Here is an 18,780-nt window from a genome sequence, read left to right as displayed (position 1 = left end):
TGGCTGTGAGAGACAGACAGGAAGATGACTGCTGGTGATTGCAGGTGGGAAGAAGGTAGTGGAGAGTGACTAATAATAGGTACCAGGTCTCTTTTTCCAGATGATGAAAGCATTCTGGAATTAGATAATGATGATAATTGTACAACCTCAAATATACTAAAAACCACCAAATTGTATGCTTAAGAAGGATAAATACGGTAGGTAGATGATATCTCAATTTTTATAAAGTGAATATGAGCCTGGTTTGGTAGGTGTAATAAAGCAGTACTCGAGATGTGTTACATGTTCATGAGACCATGCCAAGAAACAGGTACAAATCAACTATGGGAAATAAAAAACATGGTTTTGAATAATTTTATTATATACCCCTTTTGTCAAAGGATTTTTAATCACTGTCAAGAGCTGTCATTTATTGCTTAGTCAAACTATCATTTACTGCTTTACCCATGAAAAAGACTAACTATCTAGATACAATCTTTTTTTGGTGGTAAACTTAACTTCCAGATAGTGTACAATAATACATATATGTAGCCAGTCTCAACAAATAGTTAAATGAGTGAATACAAATTATAAATAAAATCACTATTTCATGAATGTTAGCACTCTTCTCGAAGCACTAATCTAAGTATAGAAATCATGGCTTTATAAAGTTTTAATGAACTCTCAAGAGGAGAAAATATTAGAAGGGAATTGGAAGGCTATTTCAAAATATCTGTATCTTGTGTGTGTAAAGGTATTTTCTCTAATGAATTACTAACCATCTACCACATGCAAATCCTAGGTATTTTCACATTGCTCTGAAACCGACAAAATACTATCTGCTTTGTACAGTTGACTCACTAATTTGCTATACAATAGGGTATTCCAACAATGTGCTTTATGAAATCCAAAAACCAATAATCAGTGCATCATTTTCTTTCTCAACATTAACAGTAGGTCTTTATTTTATTGTTCTGAACATATTGTATTATAGTACCTTATTTATAATGTAAGTTAGGGCAGCATGTATCTAAGGGCACAGACTTTGGAGTCAGACCGTGCTCGCTTCGGCAGCACATATACTGGAGTCAGATAGACCTATTTCCTAATTTGATGCTACCATTTACTAACACTTAATGTGACCCCAGACAGCCTATTTAATATTTAACAGCTCTAAGTCTCCATTTCCTCATCTCTAAAATGGGAATAATACTTTCTGTAGTGAGTTTTTTTAGGGAATGAAGAAAATGAGTGCAAAGTACTTAGCATAGAGTAACCACTCAATAAATGGTAACCTCATATTATTATTGCCATTTAATGTTAAGTTTTTTAATCAAATATTAAATTTTTTGGTTGTCAGCATCATACATTTCATTATGTATCTTACTGACTCCTACCTTTTCAAAAACATAATGAAGTATTAAGTAACATTCTATTTTACTTTCAGTCAAAGAAAAATAAGAAGAAATCAAAGTCAGATGCTAAAGCAGTGCAAAACAGTTCACGCCATGATGGAAAGGAAGTTGATGAAGGTACTTGAGCAAGTGAAAGGACTATAGAGAAATTTTTAATCCTTTTTTACCATGGTACATTATATAAGAGCTGCATTTGTATCGCTTAATCTTGTATCTAGCTTTTCTCTTAATAATTACAGATTTTAATGTACAGATCTGTGACATTGTTAGAAAACACTTCTTTTTTTTTTTTAATCTAAATTACTTAAGAATCTAATAGTGCTTTTCCTGAAGGGAACCACCTTGAGATTTAAGGTCTAGCTCAGTGTTTTGGGCAGTTATTTTGTCTTTGTTTCTTTGATTTGGACTCCCCCCCCCTCTTGTTTTTAAATACACTATCCCTAGGAAGCCCTTTATTGTCATCACCAAATAAACCCACTTATTAGTAATTATTTATAACATTTTCCGTTCTCTCCAGCAGGATAAAAAGACATACAGCATGACTTACATTTCTCATTTTTCCTAAATCATAGATGACAGTTGATAAAAATTACCAGAATAAATAATAATGGCAGTTAGCTGCCTGAAACAACATATTGGGACTAGAATAAATTCTTAGGATAAATTAATATAAACAGTACTCTGGGGTTTTAGCTTACTCTCTAAATTTATCATGATATCTTATGTGCCCTGCCCCATTTCCCCCCTCAAAACTACAACTTTTTGTCTTCCCCTTTACTGAATAACACTTTTTTTTCTGGGGCTATGTCAGGAGCCTGGGAAACTAAAATTAGTCACAGAGAGAAACGGCAGCAGCGTAAACGTGATAAGGTGCAGACTGATTCTGGTTCATTGGATTCAACTATCCCTGGGATAGAAAATACCATCACAGTTACCACCGAGCAACTTACAACTGCATCATTTCCTGTTGGTTCCAAGAAGAATAAAGGTATATTGGTGGAACATAAGAGTCATACATCAAATCCAGCTCCTTTTAATCAGATGTACAAAATATCATTCTGTCAAAATTTGACTATTTTGAACTGCTTACATCACTGTGCTGATATACCCTTCTTCGTGAGAGCACTGTGGACCACATACTGGTTTACCTGATAACTAGCAGTGTTTGTTACTTGTTCCGTACTGCCCAGTGAATGGCCTGCTGAATTAAAATTGCCTTTCTGCCTTGAGTCACATGAGAAAATGATGTTGCCTTTTTTTCTTGTGTGCGTTGCTTCGCCCCAGCTCTTTTACATCTCCGTTTCTTTTAGTGGACAAGACATTTATTAAATAAAATTATTTGTCACCAATCCTGCATGTTGGATGCTTTCATTCCAAGATGAAGCAAGCATGTTCTGGATAGTGCAGGCTCTGTCTGGACTTCTTATCACCCTGACTTTTTGAGAATGCCATAGGTGTTTGATAAAGCTGGACTGGAACTTCAGAGATTGTTGAGCTAATGTTCTTCCCAAGTATTTCAAGTGCTCACACTATCCAATACTGATGGCTTCTTAGCTAAAGCTCTTTACATTGCCATCTGCAGAGTGATACCGTTCAACTTGGGCATTGACTTTTCTTCCTTCACCTTTTTATTAATTGCCTCCTCACCCCTCATTTGTCTCCAGGCCACTTTCTTAGCCTTGTTACCTTTTACTTTTTTGCTTGATGACTTGCTGGAATTTATTGCTTTGATATAGCAATGACTTCTATTTATGCTTTTTCACTGTTAAACATATTAGCCATGCTTTAGTGCTTCTTTCTGTTGGTGACCCTTTTTCACTGTCTTGTGCATGCCTTCCTTGCTAGGACAATCCTGTGTCGTGCTGGTTTTTTGATACGTTGTAATCATTAAATGCTTTTTAGTGTCAGAGAAATGGTATCTTTGTTACAATATGTTTTCTACCCCTTGCCGTACCCCTTGCCGTATTTCCTAAGTCCTGGTCCCAAATACTGGCAGTGTTCTTTTTAAGTTGGATGTGTTTGCTTCCAGGATTATTGAAAAGGCAGCTGGCATTGTTGAGAGGTGGCAAAGTTGAATCCAATTACAAAGCCCCAGTTCTCCAGTTCCTATTTAAAAGAATCTCATAAACATTACAGAACAGCAGACTCCACATATACTTGAATGATTTTCCAGGTCCTATATTGCCATTTTAGTTGACTAAGAATGTGGTAACTGTAGAACTCAGTTCCTTAAGGACATGTCAAGTATGTTGTGAGTAACACTCTCTTCCAATATAAGAATTTAGTACTTGAAGAAATAATTTCTTAAAAATAATAAGTGAAAATAAATTTGTATGTTAACTCCTAATTTAATGTGCATAGTGGCCTATTTAGTATTAAATAAATTTTATTTCTATTTCAACCAGGTGATTCTCATCTAAATGTTCAAGTTAGCAACTTTAAGTCTGGAAAAGGAGATTCTACACTTCAGGGTGAGAGAAATTACATGTAACTTAAATTGAAGGCCCATCAGAATAGAAACTTATATACATGTCTCTTTCCTCACATGAATGATACAGAAGGAAAAAAAGGCTTAGAAATGATTTTTAATTACTAAAGTAACATAATCACAATCCAGAGATTTTGGAAAATGGATAAAAAGAAAAATCATTCCCACTTCTAACAGTCTTTGGTATGTTCTAGTTGTTTCTCCCTCTCCCCATATGTAAAAACATTTTTTTAGTAATAGTTTATATGCGATTTTTATTCTTGCTTGCATTGTGTAAGCCAATAGAGAAAAGAAAGTTTTGGGGTGGGGGAGGACTTGGTTTCAATATAGGCATTTATGGGATAAAATATTTTACCCCTGTTTATTAAGAAAAAAAATCTTAAACCTGTAATTGTTCAAATTGCATCCTTAACAATATCAAATATTTTACAATAATGGACTACAGTCTGAAGTTATACCATGCTTCACAATTAGAAAATACATTTTATTTGCTCATTTATGGTAAAGATTGAATTACATAGAGTGGTATACCTTACCTAAAAACTAAAAGTGTGGTAGTAAAATATAAACTCGGAAATGAAAAAGCACCTTCTTGTTTCAGGCTTGTTTTAATCCTGTCAGCTTCCTTTCATTCCCTGGTTCTCAATCCTGGCTACACATTATAGTCATCTAGGAAGCTTTGAAAAACGACACACACACATACATACATGTACCAGCATATAAATACTCTGATTTTATTTTATTTTATTTTATTTTTATTTTCTTAAATAATCTCTATGCCCAACATGGGTCTTGAACTCACAACGCCAAGATTAAGAGTTACATGCTCTACCGAGTTGAGCCAGCCAAGCACCCTTAGAGCTTCTGATTTTAATTAGTCTGGGCTGAGGCCCCAGTGTCTACTTTTAAGAAGTTTTTCAGTTGATTTTAATGTGCAGCCAGGTTGCAGAATCACTGCCTTATACTTCGTTTGTGTGTGTATACGTGTGTGTATAAATATTTAAGAAAAGGGCATGTAACTAAGGAGAAGTGTTCGTATTTTTAGTGGGTGAGTATTCTGAGTACAGCAGAATATGTGCTGTTTTCCTGTTTGCTCTTTTGTACTTTCTTTGAGCAAGTCATTCTGCTGTTGAAAGCATCAGTAATATATAAAGTTCAAGCCTACTCTTAGTTTTTAAATTAAAAAACATTCATGGTGGTCATGTCACTTTTAAGAGTTTTCATTTTTATTTTTAAAGCTCAAGCCGTTTAGAGGACAGTAGGGGATAAAAGGAGTGATAAATATAAACCAGGCAATCAGAGAAATTTGAAAATATCCCAGTTTTATCAGTTTTTAACCTTCTTTTCTTTTCTTTAAGTTTCTTCAGGATTGAACGAAAACCTCACTGTAAATGGAGGAGGCTGGAATGAAAAGTCTGTAAAACTCTCCTCACAGATCAGTGCAGGTGAGGAGAAGTGGAACTCTGTTTCACCTGCTTCTGCAGGCAAGAGGAAAAGTGAGCCATCTGCCTGGGGCCAAGACACTGGAGATGCTAATGCAAATGGAAAAGACTGGGGAAGGAGTTGGAGTGACCGTTCAATATTTTCTGGCATTGGTAAGAAGTGTTGGAAAATTTTAAGTTCATTTACAGTTGCTTCTTTCTGGTACATTTTGAATTTTTGAGAAATGAAAAAAAACCCATGAGTAGAAAATAGGAGTAAAGCTATACAGAAGTAATAGTAATAAGTAACTCATTCAAATCCTTCACATAGAGCAAAGTGGGAACTAAAAAAGTCAGTAGTAGCTTTACTTAGTGTTCTGACATACTTTTTATCTGATTGTCATCCGATTATCAGTATAGCTAAGGGGTGTACTTGTGTGTTTTTGGTGATGTTATTAATGTAATGTGTGAGCAGACTTTTTAATTAATTTCAACAGTTCTGTTGAGTTTAAATAAGAATAATAAAAGTAGTTTACAGCATCCACTTTTATACTGTTTCACAGTCTGCAAAATGCCTATTTATAATTAATTTTTCCTCGTTGGTTTTAAAGATACAGACAGTAGTTGAGAAGCTGATGCTTGTTGAAAGCCATCAAATAAAAAGCAACTTAAATTCCTGTGTGTGTGTGTGTGTGTGTGTGTGTGTGTGTGTGTTATAGAAAAGTCCATGTTTAATATGGAAAACTACTTAAAGAGAAGGAAAATCCCACTGTTCTCACACCACCCAATGACAGCCACTGTTTTTTTAATGGTCTTTTTTTCCCCGTGTAGTTTTTTGGGTTTTGTTTTGTTTTGTTTTGTTTTGTTTTACATAATCTAAAATGGATATGCAATTTTATGTCCCCCTACACACACACTTAATATAGTAACATAAACATTTTCCTATTTGTATTTTTTTTCCTATTTGTATTTTTATTTGAAAGCCCTATAATATATTATATAAGCATAGCATATAAATTATTCAACTATTCCCATATTATCAAAAAAATTTTTTCTGCTTTTTAACCATTGTAAATAACATTGAATTGACTATATTTTGGGTTATTTCTTTAGCATAGAGCCTTGGGAGTGATGTTACTGGGTTTAAGGGACTATAAACATACAGTGCTCTATGACATGTTGTCAAAGTATTTTCTTTTTTTTTCCCATTTTTTAATATGATTTTTTTTATGATTTTATTTATTTATTTGACAGACAAAGATTACAAGTAGGCAGAGAGGCAGGCGGTGGGGGGAGGGGAAGCAGGCTCCCTGCTGAGCAGAGAGCCGGATGTGGGGCTCGATCCCAGGACCCTGGGATCATGACCTGAGCCAAAGGCTGAGTCTTAACCCACTGAGCCACCCAGGTGCCCCGTCAAAGTATTTTCTAGGAGAGTAGTTCTAATTTATATTGTCAGCATCAATATGAGTGCCATTTATCATGTGCTGACCAAGACTGGGTATTCTTATTTAAAAAATCTTTCCTAACTTGATACAAAATACATAAATTGTTCTGGTTAACTTTTTAAAATCAGTAATGAGGTTGAATATTTTTCACAACTTTCTTGATCATTTCTATTTTATGAATTGTCTATTCATGTTCTTCGCCCATTTGTCTAACGGCCTCTTGTTTGTTGTTTTTTTTTTAATCAAGTTGTAATTCCTTGTACATTAAATGTACACTTTTTTTCTGTTGTGCTTGTTGCAAATATTTTTTTTTAGTTCTTTTATTTGGGAGAGCAATAGACACTACAGGGTTTTTAGTGGTTAAGTGGAAAAAAACTTTCTTCCAGCGTTATTTGCTTTTCCCGTCACTTTTAAGTCTAAGAAGACTCATGTTGACTATTGTCCCCAGGAAGCCAACTCTAGATCATTTACTGACAATTATTTTTAAACTTGTTCTTCCTTGGAATGTCCAGAAATTGTGTAGAAGTACCAGAATTTGTTTGGAAGAAGACAGTCCCTAATTCCCAGCCTCATTTTCCATAGTGAAGAAAGCAGAAATGTCTGTGCTTTAAAGCACCCTTTCATATTTAACAAAAGATCATCAGATTTTTATCAAGTAATGTTAAAAACTATGACCTTATCAGATATTTGCAATTTACTTATAAAAGCTATGTAGCATTTTCCTAATTAGGACATAAATTAGATGGTATTTGCTTAGTGATTGCTACAGATAAAATTAAGCAGCAGGTTAGAGTTCCTGCCTGGGTGGATTTGTACCTTTGTTGAAATTGAAGGGGAACTATATTAAATTGGGTTTATAGTGAATCTCTAAGGAAAGACTGGTGTGACTTGTCTCATGGATATATATATTCCTTAAAATACTCATTTATGTAAGTAAGAAAGATCTTGAAAATGTTGAGGAAATAGTATAATATAGTGGAATGAGTGTGGACTAGTAGAAATGGACCTATTTGGAATGAATCCCTGTTTTCCCACATAATAACTTTTATGGAAATCAGGCTTGGTTTTTTAACCTGTATGAACCTCCTATTTTAATAGTTGTGAGGATTGGCTGTAATGAATGTCAAGTACCAAGTGCAGTGCCTGGCTCCAAGTAGTAGCGTAATTATGGTAAATAATAAGGTAGCTTGCTAAAGTGGAGAAAGACATAGGCTTTGGAAATCAGCTTAAGTTCCAGTCATGGGTCAGCTGTTTTTTGGCTGTCAGAAAGTCCCTTAACTACTCTGAAATTGTGCCTAGCAGGCTTACACTAAGGATTAGTGTTTGGTATGAAGAGCTTGGCCTATAATAGACATCCAATAAATAGAAGCTATTGCTGTATTGTCCTGATTTCTAAGGTTATCTTTAAATATTATTATCATCATAGTTTAAATCTGTACATATCTTTCAACTTTTCTTTTGCAAATTGAAGGTTCCAAGTGACGTTCTTTATTTTAACAGCTGCTTGGTCTAGTGTGGATAGGGGAATGAATACCTCTGAACAGAATTCTTCTTTTGCATCTCTCACACTTAACTCTGCTGTTTCTGGTATGTGAAAATAGTCTTTCATTTAGTTAACAAAAGAATTTCTGTTTAAATTCTTTTTAGCTCATGCTATTTGAAAAACAGTCAAGTACTGCTGTCAACATAAATAATATATAATATAAAGTAGCAGAGGCCTAATGCCTTAAACTTATGAGTAAGGAAAGTAGCAGAGGCCTTAATAAAAGGGAAGAAAAGAAGACCTAAATTCTTAACTATAGGTGGCTTGGTTCCTTTCTCTTGTGAAGATAGTTAGATTCTGTGGCCTAACATAACTGAAAGTTCCTTGGCACACAGACAAATACAAATAGAAGGCCTTCCCTTCAGGCTCATGATACTTTTCTGTTACTAGCGTATTTCTACCATACTTGTGCTTGTGATTTCTATTTGCCTTTACTCATCATGAGTTTATATGTAAGCCTTTAAGGTTATATAGACCCTCACATAATAACTCTACTTAGAGTATCTGTTGATTTAGAAAATACAGTGTTACTAATAAACTGTTATCATTTCAGCATTACTTAAATGGAGGTGCCTTTTATTAATCCTAAAGAAGTCCAATGTACTTAACAAATACTACATAAATGTAGGAGGTGTTTAGCTTGTAACCTTTTGTTCACTGTGGAATTCATGGACCCAGTTTACTAATTAGGTAGCTCCACAGTGTCTGGAGTCACTAGAATGAGGGGTCAGCAGACTTTTTCTCTAAGGGCACAATAATAAGTATTTTAGGCTTTGTGGGCCCTGCTGTCTCTGCGGAACTACTTAGTTCTGATACTATAGCCGGAAGGCAGCCAGAGAGAATACATGAACAGATGGCTGTGTCTGGTTTTGAAATACTATTCTTTTGATTTTTTTAAAGTCATTTGTAAATATAAAAACTGATCTTGGCTCATGGGTCACACAAAAAGGGAATGTTTGCATTTGGCCTGTGGGTCGTAGTTTGCCAACCCCTGCTCTCATAGACTACATTTCAGTTCCAGATATAGGAATTAATTGCCTTTCATTTGATGACTTGGCACAGCACAGATGCTCTTCTCTTCATATATTCAGGGAAAGAGAAAGCAGCGTGGGCTACTAAGGAAATAGCAATAGTGTTACTGTGGTGCTTATAGGCAGCTAATATGCTAATTATACATGAGTTTATAGGGTTATTCTACCTGTTAAAATTTATATTAAAAAATATGTAACTATTTTAAGTGTGTAACAAGCCATTATATTAGTGGAAGGCTGGTAAGATATCTTTAACCAGGTGAAAACGTGTAAGTTAGGAAGGACTTTTATAAGAGGACCTAATTATATATAAGTCTTTTATGGTAACAGGTTTTCTTAACCATTTCTTTGTATCGGTGGCTCTGAATCCAAAGTGAGTATCAGAGTCTCCCAAGGGTTCTAGTACGTGTGGAATTCTGATTCAGAAGGTCTCGGGTATAGGTATCCCTGATGGAGAATCCCTGCTTTTATGTTTGCATTCTAAAATGAATTTATAGCTATAGAACAAGGATTTTTGACCTGGCACCCATGAATTTCTGTGCCCCCAAAATTATCTGCAAAATTTTGTGTAAGTTCTGGACAGTAGTCCATCACAGCTTTCATCAGATTCTAAAGACTGTGTGACCCCATTCTCACCCCACCTCCTCCCCAAAAATGAAGACAGAAGGAACTTAGAAGATACTTAGAAGATAATAGTCTCTTCTCTTTAAGTGCACCTGAACTTAACTTGATCTCTAAACCACCAGCTTCCCTTCCCTCTGTCTCACCTTTCTAGATAATCATGCTTCTTTAACTTTTTCTTAGGCAGAACGTTCCCGCAAACCCAGGTATTTTCTAGTTCTCTCTTTTAGGGTTCTCTCAGGTTATAGGCATATCCTGAAACATTCAGGATTTCTTTTATGCTTTTTTATTTTTCATTAAGAACAAAAATAAAATAACTTTTTTTCACCTTGAAATTTGTAGATTATCAGTTTAAAATAGGTATTTTAAAAGACAAAATCTAGTGGATTGATACTAAGGACAATATATACTATCCAATCAGTTAATTCAATCAAGTGATTATCATGCTTAATCTGAAATTACCCTCAATTCTACTTTTCCTTAACTCTTTTTCTAATGTCTGAATTTTTCCTTTTAGGGGAAAAAAAATAATTTAAACTCCGTGTGCAAAGTATAGAACTATTGTTATGAAGCATCATTAGAAAATTCCATTTTTAATTTTATTGCATTCGTTTTCATTTAAGGGTCTACTGCTGAGCCAGTTTCTCATTCTACCACTTCTGATTATCAGTGGGATGTTAGCCGTAATCAACCCTATATCGATGATGAATGGTCTGGGTTAAGTATGTCCTTTTAAAAATTATGTTTTTGTTTTTGTTTTTTCAGAATTTCTTTCTAGCACCCTAAATTCATGCTTTATGTTTTAATTTTTAATCCTAATTTTCACCTCTTAGGCCATAGTAATATAATTTAATACTAAATGTGTATAGTACTTGTAAACTAATGATTGAATATCTGTAGAATTTAAATTTATACTTTTTGTGATTGAGGCAATATTGAAACATGATGTTTTCTTATAGTTGCTCTGTAGTTTTTATTTTAAATTTTTTTGTTTTAAATGAATGTTCTGTTTCTCCTATTAGTTTTAGTCTAATAGAATGAATATAATATATAGGAATGGCTTTCAGTTTGTGAGGTATGCAAGTTTCATATTATAAAATCATTTTCTTAGCCTGATTCCCACTGGAAGCTTAGGAAGGTTAAAGACAAGAGTTAGTTTAAAAAAAAAAAAAAAAGAGGAAGGGAAAAGAATATGGTTTTTATGTTCTGAGAACTTACACCATCTTCACTTAAAAAAAAAAAATAATAAGATTTTTTTTCCCCTGCAACGTCAAACCTCAAAATGTACTCCTTTCTCAGAATTTTTACAGCCATCCTTTTATTTATTTAGCATTTATTTGTTACCTTGTGGACTTCTCCACTATTTGGCCAGTGCAAAAAAAAAAAAAAAAAATTCTTGAAGAATATCTTTTGTTTCTTCAAGTAGAGTTGAAATGAAACCCTCTAAAACTAGGAACTTCCCATTACTCCTGGAGCCTCGGTACCTAGTGCAGTGCTTTATAAAACACAGGCATTCAGTAGTAATAATGATAAGAGCAAATAGCTGACTGTACCAGGCACTGGTCTAAGTCTTGTGCATTTTATTAGCTTATTGTAATGCTTACAGCAGTTCTACGAGGTATCTGTTTTTTTCCCCCACACTTTCCAGATGAAGAAACTGAGGCAAAGGAAACTTACCTAACCCAGGTCACACAGCTAGCTAAGTGGAGGAAATGGTATCAGACTTGGGTAGTCTGACACCAGAGTTCATGCTCTTAAAATCACCACATGGTCCAGCCTTAGTGATGACTGTAATCACAGAGGTAAACTTGCAATGCAGTACAAAAAAGTAGTCTGTAGGCTGCTTAGTCTCTATACATTCACTGAAGCACAATTCTTGCAGATTAAAGGAAGTGAGGTGGAAAGGGTAGATGAGGCTGTAAAAAGCCTTGAATTGCTGGCTAAAGATTAGGGAAGTAGGGTTGGCGTGCTCCCTGGGAAGGTATTTCCTACTTCTAGTCCTTACTTTAATACATAGTACCTCGTATGGCTTGGACTTCAACACTTACCTTGGAATCTGGATAATTGAGCTGTAAGATGGAGCAGATAATCTGTCCCATCTACTTCTGTAGATCATTGTGAAGTTTTAATGTGGTAATGAATGAACATCAAAGCTTTTTGCAAATTATACAGTACCATGTAAATCCCTAAGGTATTACAGGATGTGAAGATAACGATTTTGGGGGGAATAAAGTCTCTGTACTTTGGGAAGAATGATCAGCTCCGTGCAGAATAGAATTGAAGAGCGGTTATAGGAATGCTAGAGAAGAGCAGCGAGGCAGCTGGGGGCTGAGGCGGAGGACATCCAAGCCATCAGAGCTCTAGGTTTCCCTGCCTGCACAGAGTAACTCCACTTTTATCCATTTTAGAGTTCTTATGACATGGAAAACATGATTGGCTGCTAAAATAAAAGACTGAAGAAAAAGCATGTATCCACAGGACACTATTGCAAGTTAAAAGTATCAGAAACACCATCTTTCAGTGGTTAGGCTGTTGGAAGTCTTTTAAGTCCAAAGTCTCTCTTTAACCTCTTTTTTCTCTATGAATTTTATTTTTTGTGTTATCATCTTTAATGTAGCTAATTTTGATACTCCATGAACTTAATTATTCCTTCTAAATTTACAAGGTTCGTGACTCGGTATTTGAGATAACTAATCCACAGAGTATGTATATGTGTGTGTGTGTGTATGTACACACATACACTAGCTTTACATTTAATAGTGTGATCTGATTAAGATACTGACCGTCTGGTTTGAGGCATAAACATCATTACCTGACAAAAGCACTGAATTTACCCAAATGCTTGAATGTGAAATTAAGATTCTGAACTACAGAAGATAACATTTTTTTTTAATTCATTTTTTAAGACTTTATTTATTTATTTGACGGAGAGAGAGATAGCACAAGTAGGCAGAGCGGCAGGCAGAGGGGGAGGAGAAGCAGGCTCTCCGCCGAGCAGGGAGCCGACGTGGGGCTTGATCCCAGGACCCTGGGATCATGACCTGAGCCGAAGGCAGCCACTTAACCGACTGAACCACCCAGGTGCCCCAAGATAACATTTTTTTAAAGAGAATGTTGATCTTATTAGTTGTCTTGATCTTTGTAAAGGAACATCATCATAACCCCTGTAATAAGTCCGATTTTGATAGAATTTTGTTTTTGTTGGCACACCAGAGCGAATGAATTTGCTGCAGCATAGTTACGGGGTTGAGAGCATGAGTTTTGAGGACCAACTGCTTGGGTTTGAATACTTAGCCTTTACCCTTAGGCAGGTGTGTAGCGTGGTCATTGTATGCTTCAGTTTCATCATTTGTAAAAAGAATAGTTCTTCTCCCACAGCTGTGAGAGAATTAAATGATAAAGTATATTTATAGCACCTAGAACACTGCCTGATTGATTATACAGTAAATATTCAATCAGTGCTATGGTGCTATTGATATTCTTCTGGGGCAACATTTGTCTACTCAGTGGAGTTAATTAGTATTGTCTGTTTGAACACTGGAGTCTTTCTAACATAATTGTTTTGTTGAATTAAAGTTAATACTAAAATAAGTTCTGACCAAAAACGACTGACAGCCATTTTTTTTTTTTTACTGAGATAAAATAAGTGATTAGCTATGAGATGCTTAAACCTAAAACATTATTCAAGCAAATTAAATAGATAAGTCCCTTACCATTTTGAAAAGACACTAATACAGCTATTTGAAAAGATATCTGCAAACCAATGGGAGAATTTTGAGAAATGAGAAGTTACTCTGTTTATAAATGGAGAAAACTATTCAGTGAATTAAACTATACTGCATAGTTTCCTTAAAGGAAAGTTTATTAGCATATTAGGCCCATGAATCTTAAGAATTATGTGTTTAGAAGTCTGGTGACAACTTTTATGTTTAGGTGATCTCTTGATTTATAAAGTAGTTTTATTTTATCCCAATTGGTACAAAAACAAACAAATCTGAAATCAGTAAACCTGGAAAAAAAATCACCGTAAACCTTTATAAAGCCAATAGAGATTTGTGCTTCTCTTAATGTTCTTTTAGAAGTTAAACCATAGGTTGCTGTCATTCCCCAACCTTTTTGGTTATCTAAGCCTTTGAAAAGGTTATGTTATGAAATACTTTACTAGATATTTACCTGTTATCCCTCCACACCACCATATTTATTAAGAAAATAGTTTTATGTTAGTATATTGTCCACCCACCTATCTAAACTTTTTTTCTTATAAAAGAAAATAAAGTGCCGTTTCTGGCCAGAAGCCTTAGAGACCTGGCTTATGGAGAGCAGTTTTCCAAATCTGCATTTCTTATTTGTAAGGTTTAAACAAAACATGTGACCTTCAGGTCTCCTAACAGTATTCTTAATGAATGCTTAATGTAAGATGAGCAGTTGGTTCCAGATGTCTACTAGATGTCTCTATACTTGTAAAAATGATTTCTGCGTTACGACACACCAAATGTATCTTACTGAGAGATTTATTGGGGTTGTAAGAAATAAATTTTTAGGGGTGCCTGGGCTCAGTCAAGCTTCTGCCTTTGGCTTGAATCATGATCCTAGGGTTCTAGGATTGAGCCCCACTTCGGGCTCCCTGCTCTGCAGGAAGCCATATCTCCCTCTTCCACTCCCCCTGCTGTGTTCCCTCTCTCACTGTGTCTTTCTCTGTCAAATAAATAAATGAAATCGTTTAAAAAAAAAAAGGAAAGAAAAAAGAAATTCTTAGTTGTGTATGCCTGGTAGCTTAGAAACTGGCTTTCTCTTGTTAATGTCATCAGTGCTACATAAACGCGGCACCTACTGTTCATTGAGCACGTACTGCATTGCTAAAGCACTGCTTTAGGTGTATCTAGTATAATCTTCTCAGCCATCCTGTAGAGTTAGTGTATAACCCACTAAGATAATGAAATTTGACCCATATCACATAGTTACAAAGTGGTAGATCAATATTCAGTTGTAGATCTGGTCAACTCCAAGATCCATGCTCTTAACCCCTGTGTTAATACTGTGTAGTGCTGCCTGTGCATTCCTGCTCATGGTAGTAAAATTAGGAAGGGACTTCCTTTATTGTAACATACTTCATGGTTGTCATCACTTGTTCCATGTTTTTCCTCCACTGGACTATCAATGCTTATGTTTTCAGTCTCTCTCCATCCTCTACTGGTTTAGCCCCTCTTCTCCCTTTCCATACCCCTGTGACAGAAAGTCTCACTCTGTATGTAAATGTCTCTTGTACTTACCTGTCTTCATCTCTGAATAGATAAGACCAGGAGCTCCATGTTGGGGGGGTTGGTGAGGGAGTATATTGTAGTAATTTTTGTATGTCTAGTACCTACCCAGCTCAAGTTCTAGTATATATTAAATGCTTAATAAGGTGAAATTTCTGTAATTCCACTATTAAGATATATCTCTTGTTACTATATTATTTTCTTCAATCTCTTTCTCATATAAACTTGGGATCATGTTTTAAAGACAATTTTGTCTTTTTTTTTTCTGTGAGCATTTTCCCAGGTCATTATATTCTTCCAAAACATAGGTTTTTAAAGCCTTCATGAGGTATCATAACACTTCCCATTTAAATAAAAATATTAGAGTTCACATGAAAAAATAAGAATAGCAAAGAAAATAAGAATTAGGCAGATGTCATTCAAGTTACTAAAATGTAATACAGAGTTACATAAGGCACACCATCCCAAGAATATTATCAGTGAAATAGGATAGAAATTCCAGAAACAGACTGAAGTGTATGTGAAAGAACTCAGTAGTTAATAAAAGTAGCATTTGACATTAATGGGAAAAGCTTGGATTTTTCAAAAAGGCAGTGCTGGAATTACTTGTTCTCCATTTAGAAATAGAGCTTAACCCCTATCATCTTTAAACCACTGGAAATGAAACCTGGCTGTAAGTAGTCATTGCAGAAGTAGATGTGGAAGCATTTCTGAAATCAGGGAGAGGAGAGAAGAATTGACTTTGAGAGCTACTTAACCAGGATAAAGCCAAAGACTGTTTTACCCTTTATAGAATAAGCAAGTGATAGCTTCCCAAAGGAGGTAAAATTCTTTGCCTTCTAGAGTGAAAGAAAGGAATCTAAAAGTCTGGAATAAAAATTTATTCTTGAGAGTAGATGATAGAAACCCTGAATGTGACTTGAATATTTTGGAATTATCAAAGTAGCATTGAATAATCTGGAAAATGTAAGAAGGTACAGATTAAATATTAAAGTAAGAAGGGGTTACAGCCATTAAAAGTCATAAAGTATTTCAAAAAAAATAGGAAATTTTTAGAAATAGAAATTACATATTCTGTCATGACTTGATGAATTTGAAGAAGAACCTAATCTTAAAAAGCTCCTAAGGAGGGGAGGAGGTGTAGTGTGAAAAGACGGATGGGGGGCATAATTTTGGCACCGCTGTCAAAGATTTACTGATGATATGTACCCTAGAAAATAAATCAAATACAAAAATGGAATGACCAAAGGGGAAAAATGACCAGGAACCAGACCAAGTTAAACATAAACAGTACAAAGAGACCAAACTCAGGAGGTTGATCACAAAGGAATAAGGCAGAGTGAAATTAAATGGGTAATTCTTAAGTTTCCTAGAGTTTCTTAGGAATTCCATTTGATTAGCCATATGATGTGCCTAGCACAAGTGGGGCAAAGGTTTTTACCATCATATTATTGGGGTTTTCTTCTAGCTCTTAAAATGTGCTTGGGAGAAGGAAGGAAGAACAATAGTTTAAAATTATAGCTTAGTTCAACATAAGGAATCTTAGTTTTTGCATTTTAGTTTTTGGCAGAAATGATAGATACCTAATTCACACTGTTAAATTTTAGATGGTCTGTCTTCTGCTGATCCCAGCTCTGATTGGAATGCACCAGCAGAAGAGTGGGGAAATTGGGTAGATGAAGAAAGAGCTTCACTTCTAAAGTCCCAGGAACCAATTCCTGATGATCAAAAAGTGAGTAAAGGCATTGGCGAGTATGTCTATTTCTCTGTGCACCCAACTATATTATAGTTATTAGGGGTTACATTCTGTATTATAAATACATCCAGTGGTAGAATTGTTTCCGAGCCATTCTGATTTTATTTGCTTCAATCCTTATGCCTGCATGCCTTCTCTGTATCACTGTTTTCTCTTTCCACAAATTACCAAGGTTTCTGATATGTGGAAAGCACTATTAGGCACTGATAAGAAAACACAGTTCCTTTCCTCATCAGAATTAATAATACATGATATTATAATATATCAACTCTTACTGTGTTTAGAGAGGAACAGATTGGTGGCCAATGAAAGATTTAGGAAGACTTCATAGCAACAGACAAGACTGAGAACACCATGAAAAAGCCATCAAGGCAGGAAAATAGTAAATCATTTAGTGGAGAGGTAAATAATACATATGTGTGGAATTAGTTGATGAAAGGTATGTTCCTTCTAGACTATACGTTCCTTAAAGAAAGGGACCGTGAAGTTTTTATTTTTGAGCTTTAGCAACATGCTTAGCACTCAGTAAATAAATAAAAGGAATGATACATACCTTGCTACATTTTTGTGAAATTCTATAGGTGATAACCTGTCGACAGCTTTAAAACTAGGAATAACCTAATTATCAGTAGGGTTGGGAAAATCTGGCTGGATGCAGTGGAAATACAAGCTTGGGAAGCTGTTTTGTACTATTTTGGGGGAAGTGTTGAAGAGGCAATTACATGAATCAGGTAGGAGATAATGAACTAAATTGATAGCTTTGAGAAATAAGTGAAAGTGGTGTTTACTAGAGATACAAAACTGCTGATCACACTGCGACTGGTTGGCTATAGGAATAAGGGTGAAAAGTCAAAGAGTCTCTGAAGCTAGTAGGGCTGTTAGTATCCAACAAATACTAATTGAACATCTGCCATGAGTCAGGTATTGGTTAGTGGAGAAACATAAATAAGACACAGTTACTGCCTTCCAGGAGCCTACAGTCTGGCTATTGGGGAGAGGAAGGAGACCAACACATCAGCAGGTAAAAATCCTGTTACAGTAGGTCTTGAGGGTTAGGGAATCACTTGGGAGTTTTAGCAAAAGCATCCTAGAGGTAAAAGCAAAATGTGAAACAAAGAATAGTCAGAAATTGAACTAGAGAGGGAGGCAGGGAACAGAAGTTCTTGAATGTCATATTTTAAAACCATGGATTTTATCCTATAAGTAATGGAAGGATTTTAAGCTGAAGTGTTTTTTTCTACATGGGTTACACTGGCAGCCCATGTGGAAAAAGGAGTGGAGGCATATGTGAGAAAAGGCAGGAGGACCAGTTTAGAGGTTGCTTAGTAGTCCATGGCAGTAGTGGTAAGAATGGTACACGGAAAACAGAACAGACTTGAAAAATACATTGAAATAAAATCCACAGAACGTATGATTAGAATTGAATGTCATCAAAATCTCTTCAAAATGAAGAGTCATCAAAATGACTTCCAGGATTTTAGCTTGGATAACTGGGAAGATGGAAGTAATCCTCTCAACAGAGGAAAATACAGGAGCAAAGGCTAGTTAATTGGGGGAAGGGTGGTTGGTTCCATTTAGGATATGTTAAATGCAGAGCGTTTTGTTGAAATGCCTAAGAGAAGTCGGTTTTCGGGGCGCCTGGGTGGCTCAGTGGGTTAAAGCCTCTGCCTTCAGCTCAGGTCATGATCCCAGGGTCCTGGGATCAAGCCCCGCATCGGGCTCTCTACTCAGCAGGGAGCCTGCTTCCTCCTCTCTCTCTGCCTGCCTCTCTGCCTACTTGTGATCTCTGTCTGTCAAATAAACAAATAAAGTCTTTAAAAAAA

At 35.5% G+C, this 18,780-nt stretch overlaps 1 protein-coding gene across 5 annotated transcripts in view; it reads left to right on the top strand.

Annotated features, from left to right (window-relative positions):
- MTDH (metadherin) overlaps nucleotides 1–18,780 on the top strand; it is a 59,038-nt gene that overhangs the window by 27,128 nt on the left and 13,130 nt on the right. Inside the window, exons 3-9 of one of the 5 annotated variants that reach the window (XM_080802356.1) lie at nucleotides 1,427–1,511; nucleotides 2,206–2,382; nucleotides 3,800–3,865; nucleotides 5,241–5,477; nucleotides 8,249–8,335; nucleotides 10,567–10,665; nucleotides 16,809–16,933. In XM_080802356.1, coding sequence (XP_080658482.1) covers nucleotides 1,427–1,511; nucleotides 2,206–2,382; nucleotides 3,800–3,865; nucleotides 5,241–5,477; nucleotides 8,249–8,335; nucleotides 10,567–10,665; nucleotides 16,809–16,933 — 876 coding nt within the window. The remainder of the gene's footprint in view (nucleotides 1–1,426; nucleotides 1,512–2,205; nucleotides 2,383–3,799; nucleotides 3,866–5,240; nucleotides 5,478–8,248; nucleotides 8,336–10,566; nucleotides 10,666–16,808; nucleotides 16,934–18,780) is intronic. The other 4 variants (XM_080802357.1, XM_080802358.1, XM_080802359.1 and 1 more) reach the window with 4 other exon arrangements.

The sequence above is a fragment of the Martes martes genome, assembly GCF_963455335.1.
Source record: "Martes martes genome assembly, chromosome: 4".
In the NCBI taxonomy this organism is placed as follows: Eukaryota; Metazoa; Chordata; class Mammalia; order Carnivora; family Mustelidae; genus Martes; species Martes martes.
Note: the sequence above shows the minus strand (reverse complement) of the source record. Positions and strands in the feature narration are given on the sequence as shown.